General features: G+C 49.1%; 1 protein-coding gene across 1 annotated transcript in view; it reads left to right on the top strand.

The window, feature by feature from the left end:
* AJAP1 (adherens junctions associated protein 1) overlaps positions 1-16,816 on the top strand; it is a 79,226-nt gene that overhangs the window by 34,821 nt on the left and 27,589 nt on the right. The window contains exon 2 of the mRNA XM_063317722.1: positions 5,448-6,187. Within this exon, the coding sequence (XP_063173792.1) occupies positions 5,448-6,187 (740 nt within the window). The remainder of the gene's footprint in view (positions 1-5,447; positions 6,188-16,816) is intronic.

Genomic DNA, 16,816 nt, shown 5'->3' with positions numbered 1-16,816 from the left:
CAAAACGGCCAGGCTGCGCATATATGAATGTGCTTGGTTTGGTTTCCGGGAAGAACGTTGGTGTATTTTGGCTCAAAGCAGAATGTTTCCATCAATACTTGTCGTCCTGGCTGGACCGGTTGGAGCTTGTGGGAGTCTGTCAGGAAAACGAGGGTCTAATTCTGTTCTTGGTGGCATTTGTTTGACTGGACCCCCCAAAGCTTTTCTGCGTGAATACTAGTTGGGCCACCGTTAGGAACACCTACAGATTTTGTTCAGTTGCCTTCAGAACATGACCCTATATTCCTGGTTAATCAGAGTGCTGAAATCCTTCCGGTCTGTCTTTCCTCAAGCTGCGTGCTTCTCTCTGCCATGCGTCTCTGACACTCCAAAATTTTGACTGGAAACACACACACACCCCAAGCCCACTTCGGTGCTCTTTGTTCTTCCCTTTATGTTTTAGGATAAAAGGCAGAGAGAGAGAGGGAGAGAGGAAGACATGAACGTTGAGGTTTCTTGCAAAAGATCTGTGGTTTGGGAGCAAATGCATCCAAACATATGCATTTCAAGATTGATCTTTGAGCAGATTTTTTTAAAACAGAACAATCAGCAGATCCGTGAGAGATGAGAGCATTATGTGGGGGCAGGTGGCACATCTGGGCAAGACACCGGCAGGCCTGCCCATCCTTTGATGTGGTGCCCATCTCAGTCACGGGCCAAGGGGTCCCTTGGGTAGGATCAGCTCCTGGAACCCACAATTTCCTTGTGCACCTTCCAAACCAATTAATGGTGTGTTGCCTAGACAACCGCAGACTCCCACACATTCCTATTTTATGCAGAAAGACATCTTGCCGGCACGCACTTTCTCACACACGGGCTCAGCTGCCAACACTCCAGACACAAAAGATTTGGGTGTTCCCCAGAGATGACCTTCCCCATCTGATGGGGCAGGCGCTCTTCTCAAACGGTGCGTGAGCCTCCGAGGTCCCCCCAGAGGGGGAAACATTCTTCTGTTCCCATTTGAGTGCAAACTTTACCCCGTTTTTTATGGCCCAAAGGGGTCTGCCTTCCCCCAGGCAGAGAAAAAGGAGACAGGAGCAGAGAACGGCGGCAAGCAGAGGCTGCAGTGTGGAAGAGACTAAAATAACCACGGTTTACCCAACCCGCTGACATTGGCCTGGGCCACTCAGCCGGCTCAGTCCAAATCCGAGTGGCCGTTTTTGCCCAATGTGCAAAGCTTGGCTAGTTCTAACTCAGTTTGATTGGGATGGGGGGCTAAGCCTGTTGCACACACCCCCCTCCCCAACTTGGTTGCTGTCTACCATCTTTGAAGACGGGCTTAGACCTTGCGCGAAGCTAGGGAAAGAGCGAGTTGGGGAGCCGTGTTGAACGGGTGTTTTGGATGCGGGGAATGCCAAGTTGAGCTGCCCCACAGCTGCGGGGGGAGACGGGGCGCTACGTTTGAGGGTGACGTGGTTGTGAGCCGAGACTGTGCGTCTCACAAACGCACCGACTGCACGAGAGTGTGTGCAGGGTCCCCCCCCGCCCCCCCCCCGGAGAGAAAGTTTCAAATTGCATCGAACGTGTTAGAGGCTGTTTGGGTCTGAGCTTGACAAGCCGTGATAAATGACAGCCGGGCGAGCAACGTCGAAAGACGCAGCGTGTTTTCCTCTCCTCTCCGGAAGCCTGAACTGCTGACTTTTACCTGGCAGGGCTTAGAAGTCACCTGCTGATGTGCAACGGCTCCCCGCACTGTTTTTCAATTACTAGACTCCGGAGCCTGGCCGGTGAGTGTAAATTGCTGGAATCCTGGCCGGGCGTTTTGGGAAAAGAGAAGGAATTGAGAGTCCACCCCAGGTTCGAGCCTCTGAATTTCAGAGCTGGCTTGCTGGAAATTGGTGGGGGCTTTCCCTCTGTTTGGAACGGGAAATGCACAAACAGCGCAGGGTGTGCCTTAAAGTAAGCTTGATACTAAGATCACAAAGAAATCCGTTTCTCCAACGTCTTCTTCCCCTGCCAAAGGGGCTTCTGTTTTTCTACTTCATTCTCAGGAGACCTGAGCGGGATGGATGATGATGATGATGATATGATGATGATGATGATGCAGGTCTTTCAGCCTCCAAAGCTGGCCCAGCTCTGAGATTGCAGCTCTGGTTGACTGGCTGGTTAAGGGTGGGGTTGTCACTGCCCCTTGGCTGGAATCAAGCAGCCCTGGTCCCATGGAGTCTCCGATTTGAGCCTCTGGTCTGAGACTGTTCCTCTCAGCTAAACCAGCCAAGACCCAGGAGAGGTATGGACCTGCAGGTCCTTCAGCCAAGGGGCCTTTTGGTGAGGACCCCCTCGACCTTCACTGGTTGCAGTTTAGCAGCAGTCCTGAAGGATCTGACCTATCCATCTTGTTCTGAGCACAGGGCATCTGCTCAAAACACTAACCACCACCAGCATCACCACCACCACCTCAGCCCCAGCTGTGCCTGTGGCCTCTCAGCCCTCCAAGGCTGTCCAGATCAGGGCTCCTACAGAATCCTGCAAATCTGAGGTGTGCTTCCCACCACCCCATCCATCGCATACCCCGTTGGATCAGGTCTTCTTCCTAAGACCATCTCCTTTCCCAGGACTGAAGAAATGCTTCTGCCCTAGTTGTTTCTGGACCAGCTTCTGAACGTTTCCCTCAAGGCCACCTCCACGCTCTCTTCTCTCCCCATTTGTCTCAGAGGACTGGTGACGTCTGCCGCAAGCCTCCATGGAGCTGGCCAACCTTTCATTCTCAAGACGGTGAGGCTGGGGAGGGGGCTTGGAACAACAACAACTCTGCAGTAGTCCCATCCAGTGTGGGACCCCGAGCTGCTCTGGATGGAGTCTGCCTCTCAGCCGGATTGGATTGTCTCTCGTGCCCAATCAGGCCTTGCCATCTAGCGTTTTTCATTAGAGCAGAGTTTTATAGCCTATCAGACTGCAGAAGGCTTATCTCCAGAGCACTGAATAGTGAGGCTGGGCAGAGATTCAAAATGACTTTGCAGAAAAGAGCAAGGGAGGAATCATGGGACGCAGGAGCCCACAAGGGTAGCTGAAAGGCTAGCAGCGTGTCCTCCAAAGGCTTTGAACGTGGATAATAACGTCCTTCCTTCTGCTTCTACAGATGTCGGTTTATTGTCAAAGCAAAGCGTCCCGTTTTTCAAGTAAATACAAGCAAGTACAGCTGGAGGCATCGTGGGATGGAGATCCACAGAGGGAGCAAGCTCTGCCCAAATTTCCAGTTTTGAATATAAAATGCTGAACTTGGAAAGAGGGGGGGGGCACCTCCCTGTGTTGGAGAAATGGAGTTCATTACATCTACTAGCGTCCCCCCACCTTCCTTTCCGTTCCATTTCTCCCGGCAGACAAGGCATCTTCTAAAATGTCAAATCCTGTCGAACCATTGCACGTTGCCTGTGAGATACCAGTGCCGTTGTGCGCCCTGCACAATGCTGCCAAAAAAACAGGCCTCAAATTCCAAAATCCAGTCATTTCTCTCAAAGGGCATTGGTGATCCGAAGCAGGCGTGGCACTAACGCGGCCCAAGCGGGTGAAGGGCACCTTTGGAAAACTTGGCCATCCGATAGGTTCCAGGAAATAAAGAATGGGCATGCAGCTCTTTTAGCCGCGTGCAGATTTGGGAATTAAAGAATAACCCAGCCTTCCTTAGACGTTCGTGCTGTGAATTCCACATACAGGTAGTCCTTGACTTACGACCATTCATTTAGAGACCGTTTGAAGTTACGATAGCACTGAAAAAAGCGACTTACAACCGGTCCTTGCACTTATGACTGTCACAGCGTCCCTGCGGTCATGTGATCAAAATTCAGGCGCTTGGCAACTGTCTCACACTTAGGATGGTTGCGGCGTTCTGGGGTCATGCGATTGCCATTTGCAACCTTCCCAGCCGGCTTCTGACAAGCAAAGCCAATGGGGGAAGCCGGATTCACTTAATGACCGCAGTGATTTGCTTATCTACTATGGTGATTCACTTAACGACCATGGCAAAAAAGGTTGTACAATCAGACACAACTCACGTAACAACTGCCTTGCTTAGCAACAGAAGTTCCAGTCCCAATCATGGTCGTAAGTCAAGGACTACCTGTAGTTATATTTACACAGACCCCTGCATCCCACTGCTAACTCCCTGGGAAGGGAGAACCAGACATAACTTCCTCTGCAATGTGCTAATTGCGCATATGGACATACTTCACGGGGGGAAAGTGTTTGGTGCACTCTGGAGCGGTCACATACTCCTGCGTTCCCATCATGGGAATTAGCCTGAACATGGAAATTGGTCTCCTTGCCCTAGAAAGCTTATGATGAGGTCCTTTTACTTTGGAGATCATGTCCACTGAGAACCTGGGATGCATGTTATCCAAGCCCTCCTGCAGTCTTTCCAAGAATATTTGGGGTGCATGAAGGCTGGTGGCTTTGCTTGGAAGTGTGCTTATCTAGGGAAGAGAAAAAAGAGAACATCCCGAAAGGGTAGAGGTTGACATTGTCAGTTTACCTCCCAGTTAAAAAAAAATGTACTTGTTCCTGCCCACGATAGCAACCATTTTGTGAAAACACCCACAGCATGTTCTTGACATTAAAAATGGAGCCCCTGGCCCCGAAAGGTCGCCTCCTCTATTCTCCACCTATGCAGGTGTTCAAGTTCTAGAATAGGTCGCTGGGTGTGGGGAGGAGTTGATTCCATCTTGGTCCATCTATCTAGAATGGGTTCTGCTTCCTCCTTTCAATGAATCCTTTAGCCAAGAGAGAAAATCAGGTGGATTTCTCGCTCCCTTAAATGCAACGGGCAAAGATGCAGCTGGCTGACCTGCCTGTGGCTAAGAACAGAAATGAGTGAGAAAGACAGCATGTTTCCAAGGAGCATTGTTTGGTTCTTGTGTTTGAGAGCATGAGGAGGATTGTGGGAGGAGGTGAGGAGACCTTTGCCACCGGCGTTCTGCTGTGAGGATCCTCAGCCGTACAATTTTGCAAAGGAGATGAGTTGAGCAAGCAGGGTGCTTATTCAGACAAATTAGTTGAAAGCCTACGAAGGGTGACTCAGAGGAGGCGGTGCTGAAATGGCGAGCCGTAAGGTAGGTTCTGGAGGAGGCTGAAGAGGTGGAACATGACAGAAGGCAATGCGTGAAGAGCAGCGCTGGTCTGTAGGCATTATGGAAATGCTGTCAAGGGGAGAGGGGAGAAAATGAAAATGAGAGGGGGACCTAGCTGGGATTCTATTCCAAGGGCAAAGTCTGACTGTGGTTGAGTTATTCTGGACATAGATTGTTTCTCAGCCAACTTATTATAAATATTCTATCAGTTGCCCTAGGGTTGGAAACCTGGTTGGCCTTGATGCTGAGAAAAGCACCACCTGAGGTTCCTCCTTGAAATGCTCAAGCCTAGGGTTGGGTTCTCTGGTCCGCCTGAATCTAACACACTTCCCTGTCTATCCACAGGTCAGGTTCTCCTGTGCGAAGCCATGCTTGGATTTTAATAGCCATGTTTCGACTTGCCATGGATTTCTCGTCTTGTGAATCTTTGGGCCGAGACCATCAGCACCAGTTTTTGCAGAGACCTGCCCGCTGGTATGGATTCCCTCACCATCTTTTGTGGAGCTTTAGGTCTGGACCAGCAGCCAGGAAGCCTGGGCTTCCTGGGAGCTTTGATCTCTCCTCCTTGGAACAGTCCAACGGACAACCGCCAAGCCAGTACCATTTCAAAAGTCTACGCAACGTTGCGGACCTCTTTTGGGAAAGCAGGCGAACGCCGTCCTTCACCCACGTGAAACTAAACCCTTCCCTGGCAGATGGGGGTCCCGGGTCCCAGACTTACTTGAAAAGGAGGAAAAGGTACCTCCGAGCAAAGAGCAAGCCCACACTGGAGACCGAGGTGATCGTATGGGGATCCACAAGCCCGTTGGAAGCCTTGGACACCAGCACACTTCCCAGGATTTATAATGGCCCTGCCACCTCAGTTGTGGAAAGCGTGACCGGCGGTATGACCACCACCACCACCATCACCACCGCAACAGCTGCTTCTACAACAGTACAGTCCAAAGGACCTGGTACAGGGTTTGGTGCGCCTAAGAACCACTCCAGTGGGATCAGCACACAGCTGCCCCCGTCGACTTCTGCTGGGAGCAGGAAAAAAGCTGAAGGTCCACCACCACCACCGAAAATACCAGGAGACACTTCAGGTAGGTGCTCCTGTCTTCTTGATATCTTAGTGGGTGCTCTTATTACTATGGAGGAGCTAGCGGTAATCTGGTAGGGGTCCCTCGGTAGGCAGGAATACCTGGGTGGTGGTCCCCATTCCATCTCTGAGGCAGCCCAGCAGGCTGAGATTTCACTGTCTTTGAGGATGGTTTGAAGGGGGCTAATGGGGGTCAAGAGCTCCTGAGAGACCTTCTGCTCCCACTCCCACCCTTAAAGTCCGCCTCAAGAAGTGCTGAAAAGTTCGGGCCACATCTCTTCCAGCGATATCACTGGACCATCCCTTAAGGCCCTCCAGAAGGTTGGTCTTCTCACCCGATCTTCTCAGATGTTTCCCATCCTATCAGTAATACAGCTTCTTTTCAGCCACGGATGCGATGTGCCTTCTTCATTTATTTTAAGATTCTGAAAAGGCGCTTCTGTGACAAATTCTGCATCACGCTCTCCAAGTTGGGGCCTTTGTCCAGAGATGGCAACAGTGTTGGCTTCGGTTTTTAATTTTGTCGGCCTGTCAGTTTTGGTTTCATTATCTCGCTGGGTTTTTTGGGGGGTGAATCTGTCCGTTCCGGTTTCTCTCCGTGTCTTGTTTTCACAAACCTGTCCATTGTGGTTTCTTTCAGTTGGTATAGTTTCCGTGCTACTTTGAGATTAAAATTGGTACGTATTGTTGGGCATGCTTACCATCCATGCACTTTCCCGTTCCCACTGCTGCTGAATGAACGCTGTTCTTGCCAACAGTTTTGCCCTGAGATAAAAGCCTTTGGGCCGTGCTTATTTTGAAAAGGACATTGCCAAGTGGGTGTTTTGCTAATTGGCAGTGATGATGCTCACATTTCTAACGTTGGTAGAATTTTGGCTCATGTGCAGTTTAGATAACTTCAATCCCAAGTAAGAAGTAAAGAAATTTTCCCCGTCTCTAATAGCTTCTGCTGTGTAATCCACCTGGTTCTTTGCCGTTCTTTTGCTGATCAGTCTTCCAGCATTTTGCAGCCTTTCAGAGAAAATGCAGTGTTGTAAAACCCGGAGGCTACACCAAGCTTCCTCCAGAGTCCCTCTTTGGGGGGAGATGGGCAGTAGCACAAATCTGAGAAATAAATAAGTTTGAGAAAGATTCTTTGGCCACCCAGCAAGTCTCAAATAGTCTGTGTTATTTGTTTTGCTTTCTGCAACTCAGACAGATTTTATTTATTTTTCATTAGTTTCTTATCAAACAAAATCAGGTAACTACATTCGCATAAATCCACGATACATAGAGAAAAAAGATCAAAAAGAAAAAAATATAGAAAATACCAAGGAGGTATGCAATATGAATAAAGGGACAGGTACTGTACATATGAAAATTCGCCGTGTACATAAAGTATATCAAATTATCGTCTATTGCTATTGAGATAAACCCTAAAATCCATCCAGGTTTGATAAATTTGTGGTTCCTGCCTCTAATTTAACTTTGTCTGTAATTTTTTTCTAATGTAGCAATTGAAGAGGCCTTATGAATCCACCACTCCTTTTGTTATGTTATCTAGAGTTTTCCAATGTTGCACAATTATTGTTTTGGTGGCTAAGATTAAATAAATAATAAGTTCTTGATTTTTACGCTTATGGTCTGTGTTGTAAGAGGCCCCAGTTGGGTGTATTTTTACCAGCTTAAAAAAAAAATAGATTACAGTCAAAAACTGATTTTGGCACGAGCTTCAAGAAAATATTCGGGCCGTGAACAAATTGGAAGTCTCACTGATCCTTTGTTTTTACCTGAGGTGCTTGCTGGGGATTTAAAGGGATTTTATCCATAAACCCAGTAAATCAGTAAGGCATTGGCATAATGAAATTTCAGCAGGGAACTCCGCATCGTTTCCCCACCAATTCCCTTGGGTCAGCTGGTATGGAGGAGAAAGAGATTTCCCCACTTATTTCAAATTTGGTTTGCCAGTCCAGTGTTGGGGATGCGGGTTACAGTTGGGGGAAGCAAAGAGAAGAAAGAGGCATAGATAAAGGTTAAAACTCTGTCTAGACCAAGGTGAATTTTTCTTTTTTTAATGTTGCATAATTTTTGTTAAAGAAACTTTTTACCAAGTTAAAAAATAAACACGAGAAAATATAGAAGAAAAGAAAGAACGAGGGAAAGAAAACGTGTTGAAAACAATGGAAAGGAAAAAAGAAAGAAAGGAAAGGGAAAAGAAATACTTAAAGAAGCAACTTCCGATCTTCTTTACGGCGGTTACGGACATACTTAATTTTTTATTTATTAGTCATCTCATGGGAAGTGACTCTGGGCGGCGTACAATAATCAAATAAAAACAGTACAAGTATAAAAGTATAAAAATCCACGTTAAAAATGTAATTAAAACAGAAATATACCATTCCCCCCCTTCAAAATTACGTAACATAGTTCCCTTCTCCCCATATATGGCCCTTTTTAATCAGTAAATCCAGAAATCACGGGGAATTTCTTTAACGGGCTCACTTTCTGAAGAAGTAGATCAGCTCTCCCCAGCATAGCCCCCACTGGGTATGCTGGGATTACAACTCCCATCTTCCCCAGTCAGGAAGGTCTATGGCCAACCAGGCTGGGAATTCTGAAGCTGCAGGCCCAATAGCCTTGGCTGTGCCAGGCTAGAAAGGCTGGCATTAATAGATGCTTAATTGAACAAGAGGACTGGCTTTGAACAACACCCTCATTCCAACAGATGTTCATTACACCCACCCATTTTTGGTGTTTGTACTACAGATAGTCCTCGACTTACGACCATTTGTTTAACAATGATTCAAAGTTACAGTGGCCTAGGAAAGGGTGCTTTACGGCCTGCAATGCACTTCCAAACATTGCAAAATGTTGCATCCCCCCCCTGCGGTCACGTGATCACATTTTGGGTGCTTGGCAACCTGCTTGCATTTATGACCAGTTGGAGTGTCCTGTGGTCACGTGATCACATGTTGTGACTTTTTTTGCTGTTTTCTGGCAAAAAACACCCGGAAAGCCCATTCCTGGAACGAGAGGCCCTCCGAACAGTCACTCATGCCCTGGTTATCTCCCATTTAGACTACTGCAATGCGCTCTACATGGGGCTACCCTTGAAGAGTATCTGGAAGCTTCAGCTGGTCCAGAATGCAGCTGCGTGGGCCATTTTTGGTGCCCCTAGGTCAGCACATATAACACCCTTGCTGCGCGAGCTGCACTGGGTGCCAGTCTGCTTCCGGGTCCAATTCAAGGTGTTGGTTATCACCTTTAAAGCCCTCCATGGCATGGGGCCAAGCTACCTGAGGGACCGCCTCTTCCCCGTATCATCAGCCCGTCCCACCCGATCATCCAGAGAGGGCATGTTGTGGACCCCGTCCGTAAGAGAATTCCATCTGGCGGGGTCCAGGAAACGGGCCTTCTCTGTGGTGGCCCCCGCCCTCTGGAACATCTTGCCCCCGGAGGTGAGGCAGGCCCCTTCACTCCCGACCTTCCGGAAGGCCCTGAAGACTTGGTTCTGCCGTCTCGCCTGGGGCGGGAAAGTGGGCAACCATTCTTGGGGGTGGCTCGCACCCTAGAGTCCCTCCCACCAGCCTGGATTTTATACCCTCTTGGATCTTACATGCATTTATTGCATTTTATAATAATTGTTATGTGTTTGGTTTTATGAGATTTTAACCTTTAGGATTATAGCTGGATTTTATTGTAAACCACCCAGAGTCCCGCTTTTGGGGGAGACGGGCGGTAATTAAATTTGAACAATAAATACATAAATAAATAAATAATAAACATAGAGCTGTTGGTGATTAAGCGAGGGAGATGGATGCTTAGGGATCAGTGGGGAGCCATGACGACATCCCAGGCCCCACGACGTCATTTCCATGCTGGTATGATGATGACGCATATGATGTCACTCAATTCCCATGGATGGCGGGAGAAGTCGGACTTAGCTATTATCGTGTGGTTCCCCGTTCGCCTCTTGAGAGAACCATGGAGGAAAGTTGGTTTCCTCCAGTGCGTACCAAGCCTTCTGGAGCTCTGTTGCCCCCGGCAACGCACGTCGGTGCACACTGAAAGAGTGGCTAGTGCCACGCACATGAATTCTCGCAGGGAAGATACCCACGCATCGTTTGGGATAAATGCGAAACAGGCCTTTCTCCTCAGCTCAAAGGCGAGCGGACGTGAGCTGCTCAGTGCTCTCTCTGGGGAAAGAGACCGTGGGAATATTTCCTCCCCTACTGCCAAATCTTCCATCCATCAGCCCTTAGGAAAGCGATGGTAGATGAGGCCTCCTCTTGATGACGGTGCATGACATGACAACTCGTCGGGCGTGACGTTGTATTGATTGTGGACCCTTTGAAAACTTCAGTACGAGACGAGTTCTTCAGGGTTGTGCAGAAAAATGGTTCCCGTGATTTCTTTTTCGATTTTTTAAAATGGTTTTCCCAGGAAGAGAGCACAGGTAGTCCTCCCTTAGTGACCATTTGTTTAGTGATGGTTCAGACTTACAACGGTGCTGAAAAAGCCAACTTACAACCACGGCAGTGTCCCTGCGGTCACATGATCACAATTTGGGCGCTTGGCAACCTGTTCACATTTATGACCGTCGCAGCATCCCGTGGTCACACGATCACCATTTTTGACTTTCCTGGCTGGCTTCTGGCAAGCAAAATCAATGGTGAACTGCCTGATTCACTTAACAGCCACGCGGCTTGCTTAATGACCATAGCGATTCGCTTGATGACCGCTACAGAAAAGGTTGTAAAATTGGTTTGGATTTGCTTCATGACTGCTTTGTTTAGCGACCAAAATTCAATCTCAACTGTGGTTGTTAAGCGAGGACTGCCTGCATTTAGATGAAACGTTTGCGGGTTCTTCCATGCCACCTAAAAGAGCTGTGGATGATGGCCTTCCCCTGGCCAGCCATCTCTCCAGCAGTCTCTCTGATGTCTGGCTTTTCTACTGCATGCCAAGAAGGGTTGGAGTTAATTCTTCCCATGGGCCTTTTTCAGATTAAGACCATCCCCAGAGAATTCAAACGATGGAAAGATATGTAGCCGAACACGACTACCTCTAGCGCCTTAACAATAAAGAAGGCTTAGACGCGCTCCAAGAGAAAATCAAAGGAAATTCTCAGGCAACCTAGGAATAGGGCAGAAAAACAGAAGTAAGGGAAGAAAAGGAGAAATCATCAGGCAGGTTATGGCAGACCTGAAAGTTTGCAAACCAAAGAAGACTCACCGAGTTAGAGATTTGGCAGGGCCCGATTGAGACCGTACTCAGATGCGGAAAGGACGCGATTGTGACAAAGGTGCTTGAGAGTGAACTTTTTAAGCCTTGCTTAAAAAAAGGAATGCACGTTTCACTATTGGACACAGATGGAGCACCGATTAAGCAGATCAACCCTGCCATGGATATCACAACCAGAGTGTCCTCGCCTCCTAAAGAAATAAGCAAAACTCCAGATGAAAGTTATGAGGCTGGCAAAGCGGACTGCTGCCTTCCAAATGCACGTGGGCGTGAATTTGTGGGTCCTTCTCACCAATTTCCAGGGAGCAAATGCGATCCCGCTTCAGTTGGGAGGTCCAGAGCTCGGCTCAACCTCCGGGCGAAGATGGACGACGGAAGGCCCAGACGCTCCAGGAGGAGCAGGCCTCGCGGCCGAAGGCTCAGTTCTAATTAATTAATTTATCATTAATTCTTTGGATTAATTCTTTGGATTGGGCTCGCGGCTGCGTCCCTCCTCTGCTTTTGGGATCCTCCTCCTCCTGAGGAACGCCAGCGCCGCCTTCTTTGCTTGCAAACGCGCTCGTTACGCAGTAGACCAAGACCACATCTGGTGCTGCCGGGCGAGACCTTCATCAGGGCATGACCAGATGCTGAAGGTCCAGGAACGGTCAGATCTTCTCATGCCTTCCTAAATCTCACCTCTGCTCTCCCCCTGCCCTCATTTCTCCCTTCTGGCACTCCCCCAAAGTCTCTCATCCTCTCTATGTCCGACCCAGGCCCTGCGCTCAGCCCCCCCATGCCGGCTTTTCCTCGGCAAATGCCTCCAGGCCGGGCTAATTGCTGGCCTCCCCCGGGCGCTGGCTTGAGTGCAACTTAGTCCGGCCGTTCAAGAACAACCACGTGTGACAGGCCCGATTCAGGGCGGAGGAGGCTGCCCGGCACGTTTCTGCCTGAACAGCTGCCGAGTGACCGCTCTTAACTGCCGGGGTCCGCTCTGGCCTTCAGCAATGGCCTTTCTCTCCGGATGACATCGGAAGGCGAGGGCAGGAGCCATTGGCTGGGCTGCTGCGGAAGAGTGGCCGAAAGTTGTTTCTTCTGAAATAGCCATTCTCTGCGTGAACTTCGCCTGCTCCATTCAGGCAATTTGGGCACTCCCTGGCTGGAGCAGGACCTTCGACTGGATGGACCAGGTCACCCTCATTTAATGGAGCCTCGGCTCCTTCCTCCCCCCCCTCCACCCATCTGCCATCTTCCTTCCTTCCTCTGTCCCTCCCCATTCCCCCCTCCCTCCCTCCCTCCTTCCTCTAACCACCCATCTCCCATCTCCCTCCCTCCTTCCCTCCCTCCCTCCTTCCTTCGCTCTCTCCCTCCCTCCTCCCTCCCTCCACCCATCTCCCATTTTCCTTCCTTCCTCCGTCCCTCCCCGTTCCCAGATCCCTCCCTCCCTCCCTCCTTCCTCTAACCACCCATCTCCCATCTCCCTCCCTCCTTCCCTCCCTCCCTCCTTCCTTCGCTCTCTCCCTCCCTCCTCCCTCCCTCCACCCATCTCCCATTTTCCTTCCTTCCTCTGTCCCTCCCCGTTCCCAGATCCCTCCCTCCCTCCTTCCTTCCTTCCTTCCTTCCTTCCTTCCCTCTCTCCCTCCCTCCTTCCCTCCCTCCTCCCTCCCTCCACCCATCTCCCATTTTCCTTCCTTCCTCCGTCCCTCCCCGTTCCCAGATCCCTCCCTCCCTCCCTCCCTCCTTCCTTCCTTCCCTCTCTCCCTCCCTCCTTCCCTCCCTCCTCCCTCCCTCCACCCATCTCCCATTTTCCTTCCTTCCTCTGTCCCTCCCTGTTCCCCCCTCCCTCCCTCCCTCTCACCACCCATCCCCCATCTTCCTCCCTCCCTCCCTTCCGGTTCAGGATTTAGGCAGAATTCTGTGCATTGTTCTTCCTTCATTCCAGTGTGATCTACACCCTTTCAGAATAATAGCTGTAGCAATAACAAGAACAGAATGAGAATAGGCACAGCGGCCTGCACTTTTAAGTGCCACCAGACCCCTGTCATTTTTCACCTGCCTGTGTGTTGACAGAACACCACAGAAAAGGAATCGCAAAGTGATTCTGATGCCTGCTGCTCCCTGAACTAAACCCTCCTCTTTGGCAACTCTGCCCAATGGATGACAATGATAACAATGGTGACAACAACAGCAGCAACAACAACAGTAGCAGTAGCAGCAGGCGGCAAGCAAACGGGAAGTTTGCGTTGTGCCACAAAGACTGGGCCTCAGCAAAGGGACCTTCAGCCCCACGGGGTTCAAACAAGGTGTATCAATCGTTGGAAGCCATCCATGAGCTTCCTGCCCACTCCCACCCTACATTCCAGGGATCAGAAGCAATAAGCTCCTTCATCCCAGCTTGGCCCAAAGACCTTTTGTTCGCCTGCTCCCCATTCCTGAGATTAGTTCAAAGCCAGAGAAGCTCAGAACATCCAGCTGGGCCAAGCAGTTCTGTAACTGAGACATAGGAACACCTTGCTCATAGAAGCCCTGGAGTTACCAGGCCTACTGAGCCTATGGAGGGTCAACTACCTGGGTCCTAGCTACCAGTCTGGAGGAGGAGTGGGATAGGAGAGCAAAATCATACTTGACTGTCCTACCAAAGAGCTTCCATCACATGCTAAACTGCGTTCCCATGGTAAGCTTTCTGAAGATGGGTCCAACAGAAGGGGAAAACTCCATTGTGGCTTCCCCTCTCCAAGGCCTGGCCTTCTCATAGAACTGTAAGCAAGCAACTTTCACAGACAGAGTTAGTTTTCTCTTCCATCTTAGTACGAGGATACAGTGAGCCTCTGTCAACAAATCCATCTGTCACACCAAGAGATTCATCCTGGGAGGCTCTTGGTGAAGACCACCAGCCTCCATCAATCGACCTTCAGCTACTAGTACAAGCTCCCACCCAACCTCATTCAAAATCGTCCCCAGAGCACCTGACTTGGAACGTGGCATTCCTAATAACCATAACGTCTGCTGCTGGGTGTCAGATATTGGTCAAAAAGGAGTTCTGTATCATCCAGGTGTATCATCCTGTGTCTAGACCCAACTTACTTGATGAATTCAGTCTTCACTGGTACTGGAAATGACTACTCTCTTCCTTTGCCCCAATCTCAAATCTTTTTGACCATTCCTGTCATCTGAGGCCTTTTTCTAATTTAATATTATATTAATTTGAGGTAGGAGGACCAATCTTGGATTCTGGATCACTCCGTTTCAATAATGATGTCCAATACTCATTCCAAGAGAGGTATAGGTTTGCAACTGAAGGCGTTGTGTTCCACTCGAAGACACCAGGTGCTCAGCAATGAACTCAAGAAAAGTTGTCGGTCCTTCTCGGGTTCATTGAATTATAGAATTTGCAGTACACGTGTGTCAATAAACACATGAAAAACTTGCTTCACTGAAGATTGCACTGCTTTTCCTTGCAGGAGGGAGCTACAACTTTTGACATCCCCAGTTGTTGGATTTTTCCATCAACAAGGATGGAATTTATACTGTGCCTTCTCTTTGTATAAACGCCAAGCAAGATAGCATTGTCGTTTCCCTCTCAGGATTTTCTGGATTTGTGCCAAATCTGTTTCCACAGACGGAGAACATTCACACCACCGATCACTACGTTAAACCTTCTTCTGGTTCACAGGATGCATTGCTAAGATGAGCTAGACATTCAAGAATGCTAACCATTAACTTCTCATAGATGCTAATGGACTCTGGGCTGCAAACATTCAGATTCAAAGAAGGACTGTCTAACATTGTCCTGTGATAAACTGGGCTACCTCTTGAGACTATGAACCTGGATCAAGTTACGGAGGACTGAGCTATCCATAGTTACTAGTTATGATCATAGTTAAAAATCATGGTGCACCTTGAATGCCAGTAGCTGTGAAAGAAACCAGTTATCCTTCTGCCTGGGCTTGTGATCTTCTCAATACAGTTGGTTAGCTACCAGGAGACACAAAAGGGTGGACCAGGTGGCAATGGGACCATTCCAGCAACGTTCTCATGTTGATTGTGGAACTTAAGAGCGCCTGCACAATTTTCCCAGCTTAGCCCTCTTGTGTTCAGGCAAAGTAGGCTGGCACCCATCTAAGGAAAATCTTGCTGATGGTAAGGTCTGTCCAACAATCCAACCCCTTACAGAAATGATGGATCTTCCATCGCTGGAGGCTTTCAGGAAGCTTGACATGGATGGTTTAATTGGTTTTCCTGCAGACTGCAGAAGGTCAGACTAGATGACCTTTGTCTTCCCTTCCCACACTACAATCCTATGATTCTGTGGTTTCTCTTGATGTAGCCTAGGACCACATTTGCTGTCTGGACAGCTGCTGCATCTCACTGCTGTCACTTGCTACCAGGCTGGCATGTGCAAGAAGAAAGATAAAATCGATCACAAGGAGGACACCCAGCTCTTCCTTTCTGAACTTCTTAAGGAGGACATCATGACGAGGACACCCAGCTCTTCTTTGCTGAAGATCCCTGAAGCACCTTTACACCGCATATTGGGAAGAGTTCAGAAAACAAACTGCCTAGCTTACCTTTGAGGCAATGATATAGCTTCTTTCAGTTGTGCCTGCGTGCATCTTACCGTGGAATCCATTACAGGAGAAGTAATTAACAATTTCTTATGCTGAGAGAGCAGAAGGTTTTCTGTGGTTCTCGCCTCTCTGGCTGTGGGTTTCTGGCAAGGGAAGGCATTACATTTTCCATCTCCAAACCAGTAGGGGGGAAAATACTCACACATGAGCTGCAGGATGGAATTATTGTTATTAATGAAAGCAGCAAGGAGTGTCTCTGGTCCCCCTCTTTGGGTGGGATGGAGAACCTTGCTTGCGGCTGTCGGTGTTGCCTGGCTGGGCTGATCAGAGTTGGCCAAGGTCGGCACCGGTGTTTCTGCTAATTGACATAATCATCCCCCAAAATGTGCTGAGATCAGGGGCCGAGCGAGGGAACCCAGGCCAGACCTAACAGAGAGAGCTGTGATGGATAAGCAAGACTTACCCCATCATTCAGGCCAAACCCCACCTGGGTGTGGGACATCTGCTGGATTGATTAGTTGCCAACAACTTGCTTTCTCAGGGAAAGACTGGGCCGAGCTTCTTCTTTCCAGGTGGTTCTGCAATGAAATCTAGAGGATTTCATGGAATCCCAGAGTTGGAAGGAACCTTAGTGATTACCTAGCCCAACCACCTGGATTTGTGAAGGATCTATTTCAGCACCTCTGGTAGGTGATCATGCAGCCTCTGTTGGAAGGCCCCCAATGAAAGAGAGCTTGCCACTTTGTTCCATGGGCTGGCAGCTCATACAGTCAGGAAGTTCCTCCTGGTGTGAAGCCTGAACTTGTTTCTTGGTAGGTTATGGTCCTTCCCTCTGGGGCAACAGAGAAGAAGTGACAGTCCTT

The sequence above is a fragment of the Candoia aspera genome, chromosome 18, assembly GCF_035149785.1.
Source record: "Candoia aspera isolate rCanAsp1 chromosome 18, rCanAsp1.hap2, whole genome shotgun sequence".
NCBI classification, from domain to species: Eukaryota; Metazoa; Chordata; class Lepidosauria; order Squamata; family Boidae; genus Candoia; species Candoia aspera.
This window is presented reverse-complemented; position numbering and strand designations above follow the sequence as displayed.